This window comes from Cetorhinus maximus, chromosome 20 (genome assembly GCF_964194155.1).
Source record: "Cetorhinus maximus chromosome 20, sCetMax3.hap1.1, whole genome shotgun sequence".
In the NCBI taxonomy this organism is placed as follows: domain Eukaryota; kingdom Metazoa; phylum Chordata; class Chondrichthyes; order Lamniformes; family Cetorhinidae; genus Cetorhinus; species Cetorhinus maximus.
The window spans coordinates 27488412-27510803 of record NC_135898.1 but is presented as its reverse complement, the minus strand read 5'-3'; the positions used below and the strand labels follow the sequence as shown (position 1 = coordinate 27510803).

General features: G+C 44.1%; 1 protein-coding gene across 2 annotated transcripts in view; it reads right to left on the bottom strand.

The window, feature by feature from the left end:
* The window catches only part of supv3l1 (SUV3-like helicase), a 71342-nt gene that overhangs the window by 42931 nt on the left and 6019 nt on the right, over nt 1-22392 (bottom strand). The window contains exons 4-8 of one of the 2 annotated variants that reach the window (XM_078565816.1): nt 18793-18907; nt 6768-6936; nt 5402-5513; nt 2761-2838; nt 1020-1111 (exon numbers count right to left, since the gene is read on the bottom strand). In XM_078565816.1, coding sequence (XP_078421942.1) covers nt 1020-1111; nt 2761-2838; nt 5402-5513; nt 6768-6936; nt 18793-18907 — 566 coding nt within the window. Of the gene's footprint in view, nt 1-1019; nt 1112-2760; nt 2839-5401; nt 5514-6763; nt 6937-18792; nt 18908-22392 lie in introns of those variants that run through there. The other variant, XM_078565817.1, reaches the window with a different exon arrangement.

Below are 22392 nucleotides of genomic sequence, written 5' to 3'. Positions count from 1 at the left end.
CCATTTTGATCCCTTCCCCCCACCCCCACTAGGGCCATCTACCACTTGCTCGTCCTGCTTTCTACCCTTAATGTCCCCATTAGCACATCCTTTAGATAATATCACCACCATCAACACCCTTTTGTCCTTTTGTCTATGACTTCTTTGGCAGTCTCTTCCTGATCTCTACCTATCACTGGCCCCCTATTGAGCTCTATCTGTCCCACCCATCCCCTTCTACCAGCTTATATTTCATCTCATTTCTATATGTCTTAGTTCTGATGAAGGGTCATACGGACTCAAAATGTCAACTGTATCCCTCTCTGCAGATGCTGTCAGACCTGCTGAGTTTTTCCAGGTATTTTTGTTTTTGTTCTAGATTTTCAGCATCTGCAGTTTTTTGCTTTTATCTTCAGCACTATGGTCGAAATATTGTCAGGGCCAATAGCCTTTGCACTATCCAGTGTCTTTAATTTCTTGATATCACGTGAAGCAAATTGAATTGACTGATGACTGGCATCTGTGATGTTGGGGACCTCTGGAGTGGATCATCCACTTGGCACTTCTGGCTGAAGATTGTTGCAAATGCTTCAGCCTTCTCTTCTGCACTGATATGCTGGGCTCCCCCATCGAGGATGGGGATACCTGTGGAGCCTCCTCCTCCAGTGAGTTGTTTAATTGTCCACCACCATTCACGACTGGATGTGGCAGGACTGCAGTGTTTAGATTGGATTCATTGGTTGTGGGAACTGTAGCTCTGTCTATCGCACGCTGCTTCCACTGTTTGGCACGCAAGTGGTCCTGTGTTGTAGCTTCAGCAGGTTGTTAGGTATGCCTGGCATTCCCTCTTGCACTCTTTATTGAACAAGCTGCTGGCAGTAAATATGTATGAAAGTAGTGGTACACATTTCAATCAATGGGCCAGCACTCAAACTTAATGCTTCCGACAGTCAGACTTTTTTTTGTCCAACTTTTTTAAAACAAGCCCATCTTTCCTCTATGGTCCTGACTCCTCCTTGCCCCAGACTTTGGCCACACACCTCAACTTCCTCTCCTGTGTCATACATCAGCTCCATCACCAGGTTAACAGCTGCAGCTTCTCCACAGATATGGATTTCTTCTGCACAAAGTCCTGCAATGAAATTACAGTTACATTAAAACAATACATCAAATACTCCCAGGACAGGTACAGCACTGAAACAGCTTGGCTAGGGACACAGCAAGTTTTGGAACACAAGCCTTCAGTACTATTGTCGGAATATTGTCAGGGCCCATAACCTTTGCAGTATCCAGTGCCTTTACTTTCTTGATATCATGTGAAGCGAATCGAATTGGCTGAAGATTGGCATCTGCGATGTTGGGGAACTCTGGAGGAGGCCGAGATGGATCATCCACTCGGCACTTCTGGTTAAAGATTGCTGCAAATGCTTCAGCCTTATCTTTTGCACTGATGTGCTGGCCCCCTCCATCATTGAGGACGGGGATATTTGTGGAGCCTCCTCCTCCAGTGAGTTGTTTAATTGTCCACCACCATTCAGGGGGAGGCAATGGCATAGTGGTATTGTCGCTGGGCTAGTAATCCAAAGACCCAGGTTAATACTCTGGGGAACCGGGCAGATGGTGGAATTTGAATTCAATTTCATTAAATATCTAGAATTACAAGTTTAACGATGACCATGAAACCACTGCTGATTGTCGTAAAAACCCATCTGGTTAGGGAAGGAAATCTCCCATCCTCTCCTGATCTGGCCTACACGTGACTCCAGAACCACAGCAATGTGGTTGGCTCTTAAAAATGTCCCTCTGAACAAGGGCAATTAGGGATGGGCAATAAATGCTAGCCATCGACGCCCACATCCACGAGCAAATAAAAATAAAATATACAGAGTAAAGCTTTCTGTACATTGTCCTCATTAAACACTCCCAGGGCTGGTACAGCACGGGGTTAGACACAGAGTAAAGGTCCATAAGACCATAAGACATAGGAGCAGAAATTAGGCCATTCGGCCCATCAAGTCTGCTCTGCCATTCAATCATGGCTGATAAGTTTCTCAACCCCATTCTCCCGCCTTCTCCCCGTAACCTTTGATCCCCTTACCAATCAAGAACCTATCTATCTCGGTCTTAAATACACTCAATGACCTGGCCTCCACAGCCTTCTGTGGCAATGAATTCCATAGATTCACCACTCTGGCTAAAGAAGTTTCTCCTCATCTCTGTTCTAAAAGGTCTTCCCTTTACTCTGAGGTTGTGCCCTCGGGTCCTAGTCTCTCCTACTAATGGAAACATCTTCCCCACGTCCACTCTATCCAGGCCTTTCAGTATTCTGTAAGTTTCAATCAGATCCCCCCTCATCCTTCTAAACTCCATCGAGTATAGACCCAGAGTCCTCAAACGTTCCTCATATGTTAAGCCTTTCATTCCTGGGATCATTCTCGTGAACCTCCTCTGGACCCTCTCCAGGGCCAGCATATCCTTCCTGAGATACGGGGCCCAAAATTGCTCACAATATTCTAAATGTGGTCTGACCAGGTCCCTCTACACTGCTCCCATAAAACAGTCCGAAGGGAAGGTACAGCACGGGGATAGATACACAGTAAAGGTCCCTATACACTATTTCAAATACTCCTCTGATTCAGATCCTGTATCAAATGGCATCATCTAAGCCACTATCACCCAGATGTCATTCAGAGATTGTCAGCTTTGTGAAGTAAATACAGGTGAAGTCTTATCCAGATTATTAAGGTAGCCTGATGTAGGAGTACAAACAAATATGCTTACCCAACAGTGCCCTGGTCCAGGCCCAGCCTCTGGAAGGATCTCTGATCATCTGGATTTCATCAATTACAGCAATTTCATCTGCAAAACATTGTGCACAGTGTGAACTCCCACACCAGGAACTGACTGGGCCCCCACACCCAGCCACTCTCACTGGCAACCCCTCACCCTGCTTTCTGTTCTCGTGTTCAATCACAAGGTCTGTCATGGGGGTGCATTCATGAGTTCAGAGCTTCCATTGCTCCCACCACACATAGCTTGACCACTAACTGACCATTAGATGTGGCAGTAGTGCAGACAAGTAGCATGAGCAGTATAATTCACTGTTTCAAGCTATGTGAATGTATGGCCATAACCTGGACAGAGCCCCGACTGATTGATTATTGCCTCTCTGCAATCCAATCATTGCAGACACTGGGATTTGTCTCATAGCCCAGCTCCCAGCAAATCCCATCCAAACGCTCAGTCATCAGTGACTGTGAGATGAGTGTCTGCTCTCAGCGTGGTGTGAGAGCACACACAAGGGAACTTGTGTGCTGCCAGCCACCTCGATTTCCTGGGTTTCCAAAACCCAAAGCCATAAGCCAGCTTTAAGCACTGGAACTATTTAATCTAGTAACTTGAATGATGAAAATCCACCAATAATAAACAAATTGTTTGGTGCAAATTCCTCAAATTCGTTTAAAAACCTTTTTCCTCTCTCCAGTATCCAGGGGTCAAAATAAGCTATAATAAGCAGAGTAAAGGTCCCTCTACATTGCTCCCATAAAGTCCCATGTTTCATTAGAGAAAATGTGTCTATAAAACTGTCCCCTGCTCACAGCAGTAACTCAAAGATCCCAGACTTTGTAAAAGCCTGGGGAAAGAGGTGATACTGAGTTACATGTGACTGTACTGGAACGTATGCAGTGTGGAAAATCTCCAACCATGGAACAGGAAGACACACAAAAGCTGGAACTGGTCTCTTCCTCATGGTGGGGGGAAGAGAGAGAAAAGATCCACAGAGAGGAGGTGGAGGGGTAGCGGGGGGGGGGGGAGAGAAGTGTGGGGTGCAGCGCAGAGTGGGGGTTAGGAGGGAAGGGGGGCAGGGAGGATGAAAGAGAGATACACAAAGAGGAGAGAGATTGATGAGGATAAAAGAAGAGTAAGGAATTGCAAGATTGGGAGTAAGAAATTATCTGAGAATGAGAAATACTAGAAGAATTAACTAACATGTGAAATTCAAGTAAGAAAGGGAAATAAATGCTAAGAAATAGGTTCAGGGCAATCCATACTGACAACAAGAGGTAAAATGCAATTAGAGGCAGAGTTGTAATGTCTGAGTGTTTGGAAATGCCAATTATTTTTTCCTGTTCATCAAATAACTAAAGGGAAAGGACAGAGCCACTGCAACCTTACAAAGTTTGAGAACTGTAACTGCATAGAGCAGGTTCATAGTGAAAGGCTGGCTACTATTTCATCCACTGATTCTTTCTCACGGACCTCATTCTCATCCCTGAAAATGCGATCAGAATCAGAATACTCCAGAATCACCTGGGCTACCCAATCTAATCCCACCCACCCCTCATTGCCTTTCATATCCCACCCAGTATAATCCCACCCACCCCTCACAGCCTTCAATATCCCACCCAGTCTAATCCCACCCACCCCTCACTGCCTTTCATATCTCACCCAGTATAATCCCACCCACCCCTCACAGCCTTCAATATCCCACCCAGTCTAATCCCACCCACCCCTCACTGCCTTTCATATCCCACCCACCCCTCACAGTCTTTCATATCCCACTCAGTCTAATACAACCCACCCCTCACAACCTTTAATATCCCACCCAGTCTGACCCCTTCCACCCTCACTCCACATTACCTTTAATATCCCACCCAGTGTAATCCCGTCCACCCCTCACAGTCTTTAATATCCCACCCAGTCTATTCCCACTCAGCCCTCACAGCCTTTAATATCCCACCTAGTCTAATCCCACTCACCCCTCACGCATTTAATAACCCACCCTGTCTAATCCCACCCACCCCTCACAGCCTTTAATATCCCATCCAGTCTATTCCCACTCAGCCCTCAGTCTTTAATATCCCACACAGTCAATTCACAACTACCCCTCACTCCCTCACAGTCTTTAATATCCCACCTAGTCTAATCCCACTCACCCCTCACTGCCTTTAATAACCCACCCTGTCTAATCCCACCCACCCCCACAGCCTTTAATATCCCACCCAGTCTAATCCCATCCATCCCTCACCCCCCCCAATTACCTTCAATATCCCACCCAGTCTAATCGCACCAACCAATGGTGCCTGACCTGCTGCGTTTTTCCAGCATTTTGTTTTTATTTCAGATTTCCAGCATTTGCAGTATTTTGCTTTTATTTCAGTAGTGAGGAAGTTCTATTTTGTAGTTGAGCATGCAAATTCTCTACTGTCCTGAACAATATTAGCCCTCAATATACAGTACTAAAACAGGTTATCTGGTCATTATCACATTGCTGTTGGTGGGATCTTGCTGTGCACAAATATGCTGCTGTATTTCCTATAACAGTTCACTTTTCAACTGTAATGCACTTTGGGACATGGTGGGGTGTAAAAGGCACTACATAAATGTAAACGAGAGAGATCAGGATGAGGTGTGTACCTACACGGTGTTGTTACACTGCACATTTCGATGGTACAAGCAACATGAGCTGACTGCCTCCCGCCTGGATCAACAAAGGTTCGTTCTTCCCCAGTCACCAAGTCGCATGGCACTCCCTTCAAATAAACAAAGCACGAAGTTGTTCAATAACCTTATAGAGTTTTGTTGCAGTTCTAAAACAATGGGCAGTTCTACTCTCCATAACCTGATATAATCATGTGAATGTTAACTACTCAATTGACAAGGGCAAAAAGTGCAAAATGTGCAAATTTAAATTGGAACTTGACTATTCATATCACAATATCCAATTTCTCCAGAGTCCACTACCTTCCAATTCTCTGCCCATCATTGCTGAAGATTATTGGCTCGTGCCAGCATGAGCCAGTAATAGTGCTTTAGTGCATCCTCTTCCTCTTGGTGAAACTCCTGCTGCCACAAGTGCTGTGCTGGTTCACACCAGCTAATTTAAAGAAACTGGGCATCCAAGCATCTATGTAACCAGTCCCACCCTGGACAACATTCATTATAGCAAGTACTGGAAAGTTTAATTTCAGGATCAAGAACAAATATAAACATAGCACATATAAAGTAGCCCTGTAAAAGCACTATAGCTAATAAAATCCTCCACATACTGACTAATGCCTGTCTTCAAATTACTGAAAGGTATGGAATGAAGTTGACTTAAACAAGTTGTTTAACTGAGACAACTGGTGCAGTTAGAGGACACACATAGAAAACTCACTAGCCTTAAGTAAGGTTAGAAATTAGAAGAGAACACCCAACAGAGGGAGCTGACTAGTATCTGCCATGAAGGCAATTAACAGTGAAGTCAGAAGAGGAAGTTAATGCCCCTAATGTAGCAGAAATCACAACAGAATAATAACGACATGAGCTACATCCTTGCTAGCAATATAAATTGCATCTGTATTCTGTCCCTATTTTAAATTCATTGTCATATTTTTATGTAATTTTTTATATGCTTTATAGTTAAACAGCAAAACTTTGGGCAACTTGGAAGCAGAGAGGTAGAGTTGATTGCAGCAGGAGTTTTACTAAGAGGTAGAGGATGCATTAAAGCACTACTACTGGCAGGAGATTGTACTTACAGTTTGACACATTTATATTGGTATTTTTCCATAGAATGGAAAAAAGCTGACAGAGACGCACTCTCCAGTAAGGGGTCACAAGATAGCGATAGGAAAAGGCTCCTGTGCCTAGACAAATGGCTCTGCAATACGTGGCATATTAGCTGTTGAAGGTGATTAGTGTTAAAAGTTTAACCATTCTTAAATCCGTTTAGAATCTATCGACTCCTATTGTACAGATTATCAGCAAACAGTTTCAATTTAGGATTCTTCAGACATACTGACAGCATCATTGCTCTTTTGATAGATCTCGTGTGCAAGCAGCTTCAAAGGACCACAATAGACTCCCGACTTGGCTGCCAAGAAGCTCTGGATGGCATGGTGTGTCTTTCCACTGTTTGTTGGCCCAGCATGAAAGACGATTTTTCTCTGAATCGCTCTGGCCTCAGGGTACCTGCAGCAAATACATTTGACTATTAGTGACACTGAGCTCCACACAGCCGGGAATCAGTGTATCGTTAGCCAAAACACCAGTGGAAGCACACTGTAATCTTATCACTACAAATGCACCTCAATATATAAGCTCTCTGTGGTGGTAATAATAGTCAGAGGGGCTAAAACCAATCAATCGCTGGGGAATTGGGGTATGTTTTATTTCAATAAGCAATCAGGGAAAACAGTTAAGTTCAGTACAGTGGAAGTGAGGAACAGTTGGATCCCATGATGTGTCGTAGCTGTGATGTCAGGGAGTCCTTGATCACACCTGTGCAGTTCTGATGATGAGTACACACCCAGGAGGTGTGTCTCCTGTGGTCAGTGAGAATGAGGAGATTGGTGTCAGGAGACAAAAAAGAAAGGTAGAATTTGCATTTATATAGTGACCTGCGGAGCCTCAGGATGACCTGAAGAGATTTACAGCCAATGAGGTATTTCTGAAAGTGTAGGAAACATGACAGTCATTTGTGCACAGCAAGATGCCACAGGCAGCAAGGTGATATTGATCATAATCTGTTTTTGTGTTATTGGTTGAAGAATAAATATTGATTAGGACACTAGGAATAAATCCACTACTTTTCTTTGAGCATGTCAAGGGATCTTTTACAGCCACTGGGAAGGCAGACAGAGGACCTCAAATTAATGTCCAGGTTCTGGTTCCAGGTCAGCTCCAATGGAAGGAAAACAAGAAAAGCACAAGTTAAGAGGGCATTCAGTACAGCCCATACTTCCGCCACGCTGTGTTACAATTACACCACTCCTCCTTGTGGCTTCTCCTCACCTGGCTGATGTTCTGTAACTACAAAGCTGAAAAAAAATCTTTTTATTAAAAAGCTTCCATCTCACTGAGGATTCAGGCCAATCCACATCCAACAACCTGCTCTGAAAATTGCACATTTTTCAACCATAGCAGCTGAGACAATCCACAACATTCCAAAGCACTCAACAGCATTCTAAAAAGTCAAGTTGCCCCATCTCCCAATGTTAACGGATCCTTCCAAAGACTCCAGGATTCGAATCCACATCTTTGCTAAAAACAAATCAATTCTTCCCTGTATACCCCTCTGTGTACCAAGTTTCACTGAAACCCATCCATTAGTTTTTAAGATATATTGTTTACAAAGACTAACAAGCAAAAACATTATTTATACCCACTTTCAGTGGCAGAGTAACAAGAGAGGGGAAATCCAGTCAGTCATCAAATTCCATGGTGTCTTCCCTAACTTTTCAATTACACCGTTCAGTAAGGTCACCAACCAGTGGGAATGATGTAGAGGAAAAAATTTGCAAGGAAATTAGAAAGGTGGAAGAATTATAATTATCTGAATATAGACTGGGATAGTAGTAGAGTAAAGGGCAATGGTGGGCAGGGGCAAGAGTTCCTAGAATGCATTCAGCAGAATTTTCTACAGCAGCATATTTCCAGTCCAACGAGAAATAAGGCACTGTGAAATCTGGTTCTTGGGAATGAGGCAGGCCAATGAGGATCAAGGGTCAGTAGGAGAACATTTAAGGTACAGTGATCATTGTATCATAAGGTTTAGGTTGGCTATGGAAAAGGACAAAGAACAATCCAGAGTAACAATAATTAACCAGGGGAAAGCCAACTTCAATGGGGTAAGAATGGATCTGGGCTGCATATATTGTAATCAAAGATTGTCAGGAAGAACAGTAGCTGAACAATGCCTTCAAAGAAGAGATAGTACAGGCACTGTCAAGTATATTCCCTCAAAGGGAAAGGGCAAACAAATCCAGAACTCCCTGGATGACAAAAGAGACAGATATGAAGATGAAAAGGGAAAAGTGTGCTTACATCAGATGTCAGGTGGATAATACAATGAAGAACTTGGCTGAAATTAGAAGCTTCAGAGGGAAAGTGAAAAAGCAAATAAGGGAAGCTAAGAAAGAGTATGAAAAGAGACTGGCAGCTAACATAAAAGGGAATCCCAAAGTCTTCCATAGGCATAAAAATAGTAAAATGTGGTACAAGGAGGGATGTGGCTGATTAGGGAACAAAAAAGGGATTTACGCATGGAGGCAGAGGGCATGGCTGAGGTTTTAAATATATATTTTGCATCTACATACAAAGTTACGAATTAGGAGCAGGAGTAGGCCACTTGGGCTTTGAGCCTGCTCCTCCATTCAATAAGATCATGAGTGATTAAATTGTAACCTCAACTCCACATTCCCACCTACCCCCGATAACCTTTCACCCCCTTGCTTATCAAGAATCTATCTAGCACTGCCTTAAAAATATTCAAAGCCTCTGCTTTCACTGCCTTTTGAGGAACAGAGTTCCAAAGACTCACAAACCTTCAGAGAAAAAAATATCCTAATCTCTGTCCTAAATAGGCAACCCCTTATCTTTAAACAGTGGCCCCTTGTACTAGATTCTCCCAAAAGAGGAAACATTCTTTCCACATCCACCCTGTCAAGACCCCTCAGGGTGTTTCAGTCAAATCGCCTCTTACTCTTCTAAACTCCAGCGGATACAAGCCTAGCCTGTTCAACATTTCCTCATAAAACAACCCACCCAATCCAGGTATTAGTTTAGTAAAAGCAAAATAATGCTGATGCTGGCAATCTGAAATAAAAACAGAAAATGCTGGAAAAACTCAGCTCTGAAAAGAAAAAAGGACTTGAAACGTTAACTCTGTTTCTCTCTCCACAGATGCTGCCACACCTGAGTTCTTCCAGCATTTTCTGTTTTTGTTATATATTAGTTTTGTAAACCTTCTCTGAACTGCTTTCAATGCATTTACAGCCTTCCTTAAAAAAAGAGACCAATACTGTACACAGTACTCCAGATGTGGTCCCGCCAGTGCCCTGCATAACTGAAGCGTAACCTCCCTACTTTTGCATTCAATTCCCCTCTCAATGAATGATAACATTCTATCAGCTTTCCTAATTACTTTCCATACCTGCATACTAGCCTTTTGTGATTCATGCACTAGGACACCCAGATCCATCTGCTTCTCGAGGCTCTGCAATCTCTCATCATTTAGATAATATGCTCCTTTTTTATTTTTCCTGCCAAAATGGACAATTTCACAATTTCCCCCATTTCCCAGATCTTTGACCACTCACTTAACTTATCTATATTTCTTTGTAGCCTCCTTCTGTCCTCTTCATATCTTACTGTGGTGGCCTAGACAAATAGGAACACACTTAGTACTAAAAGGGATAATGGAGAAATTGAATTAAATGCCTAGGCCTAAGAGAAAAATACTGCAACCTTGAAGAACAATACCATCTTATCTGACCACTATTGTAGGATGACATTCCGTGTTGTTCTTTCTCAGGCCGAATGTAATCAAAGTTGTGACAATCAAGTGCGTAGGCACTTGTTGTGCCTACTTGTTGTGTGTTGTGGTGGGAATGGAAATTGACTAAAACATGGATTGGTCAGTTCACATTTGCAAATAAGTGGATTGAGATGTGCAAAATTTACTGATTGGCTGTAAAATGCTTTTAAGCAAGTGTTTGTGTATTCTGCTTTGAGACAGTACAATAACTCTTGCTGTATTGTTCTCCCTTGTGCACAAGTAATAAATGGGGTTTCTACGTATGAAATGATGCCTTGGTGTGATTAATCTCCGACAGTTTCTGGAGGTTCCACCGAGATAACTAACCCCTAGGGTTGAGTCACGGAGCGTCAGTGTTAGGACCTTGCAGTTCAAGGACTCCTCAGTCCGCGGCAGCCCCATTTGGGCTTCTGGGGTTCGTTGACCTGCGATCTGCCTTTGCCTGCCTGTGGCTGACTCTTAGGGTAAGTCATCTATTTAAGTATCTAGGAGATTAGCCAGTAATTTAGTGTACTCGGGGTTCGAATCCCCGGAGTTGAAAAGTAGTAGTAGTATACCCAGGGGTTCAAGTCCCCTGGAGTTGAAAAGTAGTAATAGTATACCCAGGGGTTCGAGTCCCCCGGAGTTGAAAAGTAGTAGTAGTATACCCAGGGGTTCGAGTCCCCCGGAGTTGAAAAGTAGTAGTAGTATACCCAGGGGTTCGAGTCCCCCGGAGTTGAAAAGTAGTAGTAGTATACCCAGGGGTTCGAGTCCCCCGGAGTTGAAAAGTAGTAGTAGTATACCCAGGGGTTCGAGTCCCCTGGAGTTGAAAAGTAGTAGTAGTATACCCAGGGGTTCGAGTCCCCCGGAGTTGAAAAGTAGTAGTAGTATACCCAGGGGTTCGAGTCCCCTGGAGTTGAAAAGTAGTAGTAGTATACCCAGGGGTTCGAGTCCCCCAGAGTTGAAAAGTAGTAGTAGTATACTCAGGGGTTCGAGTCCCCTGGAGTCGGAAAGTAGTAGTAGTATACTCAGGGGTTCGAGTCCCCTGGAGTCGGAAAGTAGTAGTAGTATACTCAGGGGTTCGAGTCCCCTGGAGTTGGAAAGTAGTAGTAATATACCCAGGGATTCGAGCCCCCTGGAGTTGGAAAGTAGTAGTAGTATACCCAGGGGTTCGAGCCCCCTGGAGTTGGAAAGTAGTAGTAGTATACTCAGGGGTTCGAGTCCCCTGGAGTTGGAAAGTAGTAGTAGTATACCCAGGGATTCGAGCCCCCTGGAGTTGGAAAGTAGTAGTAGTATACCCACGGGTTCAAGTCCCCTGGAGTTGAAGATTTAGTTTCTGTGTGTATTTTTGTGTATATTATTAAATAAAAATGGGAAATATGGCATCAAAGAAACCCCAGGTTCCCCCTTTGAAGGGAACCCCAAATGCTTATGTGTATGTCCATTATGGTCCTGAAATTGTCCAATATGTTTCTGATTGGGTTAAATAGACTCAAGGTAAAGGAGAGAGCTTCCCACCAGATGGAACTTTTAATCGGGATAGAATTGAGCGCTTATAATATGTGTTAAGGGAGGTAGATAGTCCGCTACTGAATTTTCTGTAACTTAAAAAAAATGAATTGATCTAAGTTACAAGAGCTGTTTGTGCTGGAGAGAGAGAGAGAGAGAGAGAGAGAGAGAGGGTACCCCTAGGGGGTAAATGAGCAATTGACAAGCAGCAGCAGAGAAAATGTGTGCTTTTGTCAGTTTGAAGGTCCCTACAGGTGCAGCCTTCAAGGTCCCTTTATTCCCCCACCGCTACTTGAAGCTTCATTTAGAGTTAAGTTCAATATTATAGGAGTATCGATACATACCTTTATCTATGTGTTTGTTTGTGTGCAATGAAGCACCTGTATGTAAGCTTTAATGTGTTTTCTTCCCTGAATTGTCTTTTGTATGTGTTGTTGAGCACTTTAGAGTCGAAAGCCCCATATTAGATTAAAGGAAAAGTTTATTCAAACATTCCAAAGTTTTGAGTATAAGGTTTGATTTGAGATTTCTGGCAAAAATCGTAATTTGAAGGTAGTGTAAAGATAAAACAGGGCTTGCCTTTGTTTGAGATGAACCAACCCTTGTACCACCCCCTTGCAGACTAGTAGGGAATAACCCTCATCAGCAGCTTCCAAGCTGATTGGGATTAATACATACGAGTTAGTATTCTAAAATTCTGAGGAAAAATAATTATTTGAAATTCAGAAGGATTCTAGGAAAACCAAAAGACATAAACACAAGGTCTAGGCGGTTCCAGTGAATAAAAAGGAGTTTCCTATGAAGAGATGAATTAAATATTAAAGGAAATCTGCTTTCCATAAGCGCTGGAATTTGAATTTGGGACAATCTTGAGATGTAAAGTGCAGTGTAATTTAACAGGTTACTGTGAATAATGAGGATGCTATCTAAGATAAAGAATGTGTCGATAAACATACGGATAAACATATAACTTGGATACAAATCGTTACACATGAAAAAGAGGTTGTTTTAATTCTGATAGTGTAAATTACAGTTCTTACAAAGTTTAAAAATTTGAGGTTTGGTTCTTGATAAAGTTCTCAAAAGGGAATTTTCATTTTAAAAGGTTTGACAACAATTGGCATTAATTCAAATGCTGCAAGCTTTTGTATTTGTAAAGTCTGTTTCCAAAATATGAAGCTAAGCTCAAGACCTTGACAAAGTTTGGCAGAAATCCAATTTTTGGCCAAGTTAATGAATCTGGGATAATTCTAAAAGAAAAGGGTCAGACACAATTTAGCGGGTTACTTTTGAGACAATAAAATGTTTGAGAAGATAAAGAAGCAAAACATGTCAATATCTGATTTCTGTTTTTTAAAACTGTTATGAGAATATTTTATTCATTTTAAAGTTTCCCCAGGAAACCTGAACAAGATACGATGGTAACTGTTGCATGTGTAAAATGGTATGAGACAGCAGCAGGAGAGAGTAAACTGGAAGGAGTGGGGGTGCCTACCCAGATGGATTCAGATCAGGGAATTAATTTCACAGGGAGAGTCATTAAAAAAGTGTGTAATCTTATGGAGATTAAACCGAAATTCCATACTCCTTACCACCCCCAGAGTCCAGGGATGGTGGAAAGGATGAACTGAACTTTAAAAAAAAACATCAATCAAGAGACAGGGAACAGCCCAATATTCTATTGCGCCGTGGGCTACCCCAAGCAGGACCGCCGGGTTCACCACATTTGAAATGATAATAGGAAGGGCCATCCAATTACCTGAAGGCGTTATAGTAGGAGACGTAGGGCCACTGAAAGGAAAAATACAGGACAATGTAAGGGAATTAAGTAGGCAATTACATGAGTTGAGAGAGCAAGTTAGAGACTGACAGATGATTAAGGATATGGAAACAGGCAAATCCAAAGAGCAACAACGGACCCCCACCCTCCAAGTGGGGAATAAGGTCAGGGTGAGTTCGGAGCAAACAGGCACGGACCTTACGAGGTAATTATGACAGGTGATACATGTGCACTTGTAGATATGAGAACGAGAGCCAATGTTAATGTCTCCACAGATCTACGATCCTGGTCGTGGGCTTTTTAGTGCTGGCAACAAGGTCGGGGATCATCACTGCTCATCCTGCACCGCAGGAACAACTTTGGTACAGCACGGACAGTGCCAAATGCGACACGCAACGGGGAATGATAAATGTAACAGTAGGAGAACAAGTGCTTTCAAATTGTAGTAAGGGTTTGCTTCAGATCGGGCATGGGAGGTCCGCCACTACCCAGCCACCTCCCACCTCTACTTTCACAGTCCGAGTAGAGATAATTGAAGCCCCAAACCACACCGACTGACCCATCTTGTCCGACTATGCATCCAGGACCGGAGAATGGTTTGGTACTGGTTAATCAGAAGTTTTGTATGATAATGTACACCATGAGCTGGTACCCATAGTCTTGAATGCATCCGGTGCCGTCCTGCCCCAATGGTGCTCAACCCATACCCAAGCACTCTATACAGCTCTGACGTGTCAATTGATGACCGAAGCAGTTCAGTTCAATGGCGAGATGCGATCAGGCTTGGGAGGGAACCGTGTTAAGCGCAGCCTGATAAATGACGCCGTTACGATATTCAATATAGGGACATCATTGGTTAATCCAGAGCCTGTCTACAGTGCTCGAAAGTCATGCGGGGACTATCAATAAATTAACTGAAATAGGGAAAGATATTTCAGACGAGGCGAGCAGAAATGATGTTTGCAGCACCTATGGATCTTGGGCACTGGAACAAGCCCGAGAAAATTTAAGACAGATTAAAGAAGGGGTAGTCCCTTTATGGGTAACTAATGAGCATTTATTGAATCTCTCACAACACAAGAATCATGACTTGACCGGTTGCCAGCTCAGAGGTTTAACATGTGTATATAGAATGAATGTTGAATATATAGTGAATACTAACATGCTAATAGGCATTGTATTAGTAATACCTGTCATACCTATGTCAATGACATAACCCAGGCAAGACGCCCACAGTGACTGGTACGGGACCCCAGCCATGGGGCCCGTTTGTACACCTACAAATGGACTTTATACAAATGCCTAAATGTATGGGATATAATTATGTTTTAGTTCTAGTATGTTTGTTCTCGCGATGGGTGGAGGCGTATCCCACCCAACGAAATGATGCTGTTATTGTTGCAAAATTGTTGTTACATGAATACATACCCAGGTTTGGGATACCAGAGATTTTATCAAGTGATAATGGAACTCATTTTACCGCTAAAGTGATAAAGGAACTGTTGAGGGCCTGACAATGCAACCATCACCTTTCCTGTCCATATCACCCCCAGTCTACTGGGGCGGTGGAAAGACAAAATGGTATTCTGAAAAACAAACTAGCTAAATTATGTGAAGAAACAGGTTTGAAATGGCCTGAAGCTCTACCCTTGGCGCTCATGGCTATGCGCTCTCACCCTAACCGTACCACCTCCCTCTCTCCTTATGAAGTTGTAATAGGACGTCCTATGCGCCTCCCAGTGGCCCCACATTTGTCTGCTAGGGAAATGGACATCCAAGCTATGGATGAGGGAATGATTACATACTGTATAGCACTCACTAATTCTCTCAAAAGCTTGTGTATACAGGTAGTAGAAGCTCAGAAAAAGCCCACCATTGAAGATTGCCATCAATACCAGCCCGGGGACCTAGTCCTGGTAAAGACCTTCAGGAGAAAGAACTGTTTGGAACCTCAATGGGAGGGGCCTTTCCAAGTCCTGCTCACCACCCATATGGCCATGAAGGTTGAAGGACGTCCCTTGTGGATCCACGCATCGTACGTCAAGCAGACGCTGACCTCGGACGGAAGTGCCTGTGCAAGAACTTTAACTGAGCCGTCAGAATGCTGACTCTGATTTGGATCCTGTCTTGCGTGGTCCTTGGACTACCTTGGACTACATGGACTACCAATTCTGCGGTTCAACGAATGCAGGTCGTAGCTTCGCAAGTCAATTGGACTAAATGTTGGATTTGTACTCATTTTCCTGTTAACCCCTCCTCCTCTGAGATGCATTTTCTGGCTTTCCCCTCAGATTCCGCATGGTCCCTAGGTAATACAGGGGCCCTCATTCATCGAACACCCATTTGGAGACGGGAGCCCACCTTTGTGGTTGTTAAGGGGGAGGCCTGGCTCTGCGTCAGGAGAAATTATACCAAGGGTAGTCCTCGGGTGGGTGAGTTGCCATTGGGTTCCTGTGCCTACCTTGCAGGTGGCAAGCCAGTTATCTATTCCCTCCCTCTCCTCAGGGATCAAGATTCCACTGAGGATGAAGCCCGGCGGCTAGGATACATAGAACTTGGCTAAGGGTGGTGGATTGTCCTTGTAGGACAAAAGGTGGGAAGTGTGGTGGCCTAGACAAATAGGGAACCTACTTAGTACTAAAAGGGTTAATGGAGAAATTGAATTAGGTGCCTAGGCCTAAGAGAAAAATACTGCAACCTTGAAGAACAATACCATCTTATCTGACCACTGTTGTAGGATGAGCCCTGAGACATTCCATGCTGTTCTTTTTCAGGCCGAATGTAATCAAAGTTGTGATAACCAAGTGCATAGGCACCGCACCTGTGGTGGTGGGAATGGAAATTGACTAAAACATGGATTGGTCAGCAAATAAGTGGATTGAGATATGCAAAATTTACTGATTGGCTGTAAAATGCTTTTAAGCAAGTGTTTATGTATTCTGCTGGGAGACAGTACAATAACTCTCGCTGTATTGTTCTCCCTTGTGCACAAGTAATAAATGGGGTTTCTACGTACGAAATGATGCTTTGGTGTGATTAATCTCCGACATTACTATCCTACTTATTTTTGCGTCATCAGCAAAGTTAGCAACCATACTTTCGGTCCCTTCATCTAAGTCATTTATATAAAATTATAAAAAGTTGAGGCCCCAGCATTGATCCCTGTGGCACACCACTCGTTACATCTTGCCAACCAGAAAAAGACCCATTTATGCCTACCCTCTGTTTCCTGTTAGCTAGCCAATTTTCTACCCATGCCAATAAGTTACCCTTTACACCATGAGGTTTTAATTTCCGCAATAACTTTAGATATGGCACTTTATCAAATGTCTTCTAGAAATCAAAATACAGTACATCCACCGGTTCCCCTTTATCCACAGCACATATTACTTCCTCAAAGAACTCTGAAAATTGGATTTAATAAATTGGTTAGACATGATTTCCTTTTACAAAACCATGTTGACTCTGCCTGATTACCCTAATTTTCTCCAAGTGCCCTGCTATAACATCGTTAATAATAGCTTCTAACATTTTCCCTATGACAGATGTTAAGCTAATCTGTCTTTACTAAGGAAGAAAATGCTAACCAGGACACAGTGAAAGAGGAGGTAATTAATACATTAGAAGGGTTTCAAATTGATAAGGAAGTGGCATTAGATTGGCTGTCTATACTTAAAGTTGACAAGGCACCAAGGCTGGATGAATGCATCCAAGGATACTGAAGGAAGTGACAGTGGAAATTGCAGAGGCACTGGCCATAACTTTCCAGTCTTCATTAGACTCAGTGCTGGTGCCAGGGTATTGGAGAATTGCAAATGTTACAGCCTTGTTGAGACAAATTTGGGTTAATTAAGGAAAGCCAGAATTGATTTGTTAAGGGAAAAATGTGCTTAACTAACTTGCTGGAGTTTTTTGAAGAGGTAACAGAGGGTTGACAAGGGCAATGCTGTTGATGAGGTGTACATGGACTTCCAAAAGGCATTTGATACAGTGCCACACAACAGATTATGAACAAAATTGTATATCATGGAATAGAAGAGACAGTAGAAACTTGGACACAAAATTGGCTGAGTGACAGGAAAGAGGTTAACGGATGTTTTTGGGCTGGAGGAAGGTTTGTCATGGAGTTTCCCAGGGATCAATGATGGGATCCTTGCTCTTCCTGATGTATATTAATGGCCTAGACCTTGGTGTACAAGGCACAATTTCAAAATTTACGGATGGTATAGCACGTGGAAACATTGTGAACTGTGTGGAAGACATAAACAAGATGGTGGAATGGGTGATCAGAAGGACAAAGACAAGATGGTGTAATGGGTGGGCATAAGGACATAGACAAGATGGTGGAATGGGTGGGCTGAAGGACATAGACAAGATGGTGGAATGGGTGCGCAGGAGGACAAAGGCAAGATGATGGAATGGGTGGGAAGAAGCACATTGACAAGATGGTGGAATGGGTGGACGGGGAGGACATAGACAAGATGGTGGAATGGGTAGACAAGGAGGACATAGACAAGATGGTGGAATGGGTGGGCAGGATGACAGATAAATGGTGGAATGTTTGGACAAATGGGATATGAAGTTCAATGCTGAGAAATATGAAATTATTTATTTTGGTAGGAGAAACATGGAGAGGGAATATAAAATAAAGGATACAACTCTAAAGGGAGTGCAGGAGCAGAGGGGCCTAGGTGTATATATACATAAGCCATTGAGGGTGTCAGGACAGGTTGAAAGACTGGTTAAAGTATACAGTATCCTAGGCTTTATTAATAGGGGCATAGAGTACAAAAGCAAGGAGATTATGTCGAACTTGTATAAGTCACTAGTTCCGCCTCAGCTGGAGTATTGCATCCAATTCTGGGTGCCGCACTCCAGGTAGGACGTGAACGCAATGGAGAGAGTGCAGAAAAGATTCATGAGAATGGTTCCAGGGATGAAGAACTTCAGTTATGAAGATAGATCGGAGAAGTTGGGACGGTTTTCCTTGGAGGAGACGACTGAGCGGTCCCTTCAATGCTGCTGTAGGTAGTGTGCACATCTTATAGAGAATATGCAGCACTGCATGGTACATACCAGGTTGCTGCACACCCTCACAGCTTAGACGGAACACGGCTACTGACCTTATTGATTGGAAGCCTGAGTTAACACCAGTTATACTTCCAAAAGCAAGGGTTTGTGAGGGGGAATGAAATATTGGAGACAAAGACTGATGTCAGGGGGACAATCTACAGAACCTTACCAGTTGGCTGGTAACCTTAGATCACTGATTTTGCGCAGATCCTCCATACAGTCCAACATTGGGAACACTTGTTTGGCATGTCTCAGGAAATAAGGAAAGAGATCATCAATGTGACCTGTGAACAAAATTTCACCAAATTAAATAAGTTTGTGCAAAAGAAACATAGCCTTTCCCCAAAATCAGTCCAAACAGCAGGGCATGAAGCCAATCCCAAGTATGTTAATCAGGGCCTTTAAATCTTCACTTCTGCAGCGCAGAGTGAAGAACAGCAGAAATGTTTTGTTTTATTCTATTTCAGTACAAATCAAAATTTGAAAGTTTGAGCTGCTGGGTTTCAGTTTCCAGGTTACTTACAGCTTCAGGTCCGCACACATTCCTGAGCACAAGTGAGCTCTGTGAGGGCACCAGACATACACCCTTTTCACAAGTCTCACTCCCATAGGCGGGGAGGGGAGAGTTGGGACAGTTGGGGGCGGGTGGAGGAGGAAGAGGATGAAGGCAGCTGGAATAGCGTGTCTCTGGGGTGGGTTACATGGGGATGAGAGTTTTAACTATAATAAACACAATGCACCAATTGTAAAACCTGCTATAATGAGGGCAGAAAGTAATCTATTAAGCCAACAAGTTTTTTTTTAATTCATTCATGCGATATGGCCTTTGCTGGGTGGGCCAGCATTTATTGCCCACCCCTACTTACCCTTGAAGTGGTGGTGGTGAGCTGCCTTCTTGAACCGCTGCAGTCCCTGTGGTGTAGGTACACCCACAGTTAGGAAGGGAGTTCCAGGATTTTGATCCAGCGAGTGAAGGAACTGCGAAATATTTCCAAGTCAGGATTGTGAGTGACTTGGAGGGGAACATCTAGGTGGTGGTGTTCCCATCTATCTGCTACCCTTGTCCTTCTAGATGAGAGTGGTCGTGATTTGTAAGATGCTGTCTAAGGAGCCATGGTGAATTCTTCCAGTGCATCTTGTAGACGGTACACACTGTTGCTACTGTGCATCGGTGGTGGAGAGAGTGAATGTTTGTGGATGTGGTGCCAATCAAGCGGGTTGCTTTGTCCTGGATGCTGTTGAGCTCCTTGAGTGTTGTTGGAGCTGCACTCATCCAGGCAAGTGACGAGTATTCCATCACACTCCTGACTTGTGCCTTGTAGATGGTGGACATTCTTTGGGGAGTCAGGAGGTGAGTTACTAGTTGCAGGATTCCTAGCCTCTGACCTGCTCTTGTAGCTACAGTATTTATATGGCTGGTTTAGTTCAGTTTCTGGTCAATGGTAACCCCCAGGATGTTGGTAGTGGGGGATTCAGTGATGGTAATGCCATTGAATGTCATGGGGCGATGGTTGGATTCTCTCTTGTTGGAGATGGTCACGACCTGGGACTTGTGTGGCATGAATGCTACTTGCCACAACTCAGCCCAAGCTTGAATATTGTCCAGGTCTTGCTGCATTTGGACATGGGCTACTTCATTATTTGAGGAGTCGTGAATGGTGCTGAACACGGGGAGGCGATGGCGTAGTGGTACTGTCACTGGACTAGTAATCCAGAGACCCAGGGTAATGCTCTAGGGACCCAGGTTTGAATCCCACCAGAGCAGATGGTGGAATTTGAATACAATAAAAATCTGGAATTAAAAGGCTAATGATGACCATGAAACCATTGTCGATTGTTGTGAAAACCCATCTAGTTCACTAATGCCCTTTAGGGAATGAAATCTGCTGTCCTTACCTGGTCTGGCCTACATGTGACTCTTAAATGCCCTCTAAACTAGGGCAACTAGGAATGGGTAATAAATGCCGGCTTTATGACCTTATGATGGAGAGCAGTTCATTGATGAAGCAGCTGAAGATGGTTGGGCCTAGGACACTACCCTGAGGGACTCCTGCAGTGATGTCCTGGAGCTGAGATGACTGACCTCCAACAACCACGACCATCTTCCTTTGTACTAGGTATGAATCCAACCAGTGGAGAGTTTTCCCCCTGATTCACATTGTCTCTTGAAGCCCTACTCGATCAGATGCGGCCTGATGTCAAGGGCAGTCACTCTCACCTCACCTCGGAAGTTCAGCTCTTTTGTCCATGTTTGAAGCAAGGCTGTAATGAGGTCAGGAGCTGAGTGGCCCTGGCAGAACACAAACTGGGCGTCAGTGAGCAGGTTATTACTAAGCAAGCGTCACTTGATAGCTCTGTTGATGACCCCTTCCATTACTTTACTGATGATCAAGAGTAGACTGATGGGGTGGGAATTGGCAGGGTTGGATTTGTCCTGCTTTTTGTGACAGGACATAGCTGGGCAATTTTCCACATACTGGGTAGATGCCAGTGTTGTAGCTGTACTGCGACAGCTTGGCTAGGGACACGGCAAGTTCTGGAGCACAAGTCTTCAGTACTATTACTGGAATATTGTCAGGACCCACAGCCTTTGCACTATCCAGTGCCTTCAGCTGTTTCTTGATATCACGTGGAGTGAATCGAATTGGCTGAAGACTGGCATCTGTGATGCTGGGGGCCTCTGGAGGAGGCCGAGATGGATCATCCACTGAGCACCTCCGGCTGAAGACTGTACCAAATGCTTCAGCCTTATCTTTTGCACTGATGTGCTGGGCTCCTCCATCATTGAGGATGAGGATATTTGTGGAGCCTCCTCCTCCAATCAGTTGTTTAATTGTCCACCGCCATTCATGACTGGATGTGGCAGGACTGCAGAGCTTAGATCTGATCCTTTGGTTGTGGGATCACTTAGCTTTGCCTATCACTTGCTGCTTATGCTGTTTGGCACGCAAGTCTTCTTGTGTTATAGCTTCACCAGGTTGACAACTCAACTTTAGGTATGCCTGGTGCTGCTCCTGGCGTGTCCTCCTGAACTCTTCGTTGAACTAGGGTTGAGCCCCTGGCTTGATGGTAATGGTAGAGTGGAGAATATGCTGGGCCATGAGATTTTAGATTGTGTTCGAGTACAATTCTGCTGCTGCTGATGGCCCACAGCGCCTCATGGATGCCCAGTCTTGAGTTGCTAGATCTGTTCGAAATCTATCCCATTTAGCCTGGTGGTAGTGCCACACAATACGGTGGAGGGTATCCTCAATGTGAAGGCGAGACTTTGTCTCCACAATGACTGTGTGGTGGTCACTCCTGCCCATACTGTCATGGACAGATGCATCTGCGACAGGCAGGTTGATGAGGATGAGGTCAAGTATGTTCCCTCGCTGTCTGCCGCAGACCCAGTCGAGCAGCTAGGTCCTTTAGTACTCACTCAGCTCAGTTAGTGGTGGTGTTACTAAGTCACTCTTGATGATGGACATTGAAGTCCCCCGCCCAGCGTACATTCGGCACCCTTGCCACCCTCCATGTGGTGTTCCATGGAGGAGCACTGATTCATCAGCTGAGGAAAGGCAGTACGTGGTAATCAGGAGGCTTCCTTGCCCATGTTTGACCTGATGCCATGAGACTTCATGGGGTCGAGAGTCGATGTTGAGGACTCCCAGGGCAACTCTTTCCCAACTGTATACCACTGTGCCGGCACCTCTGCATGGTCTGTCCTGCCGGTGGGACATGACATACCCAGGGATGGTGATGGTGGTGTCTGGGACATATCTGTAAG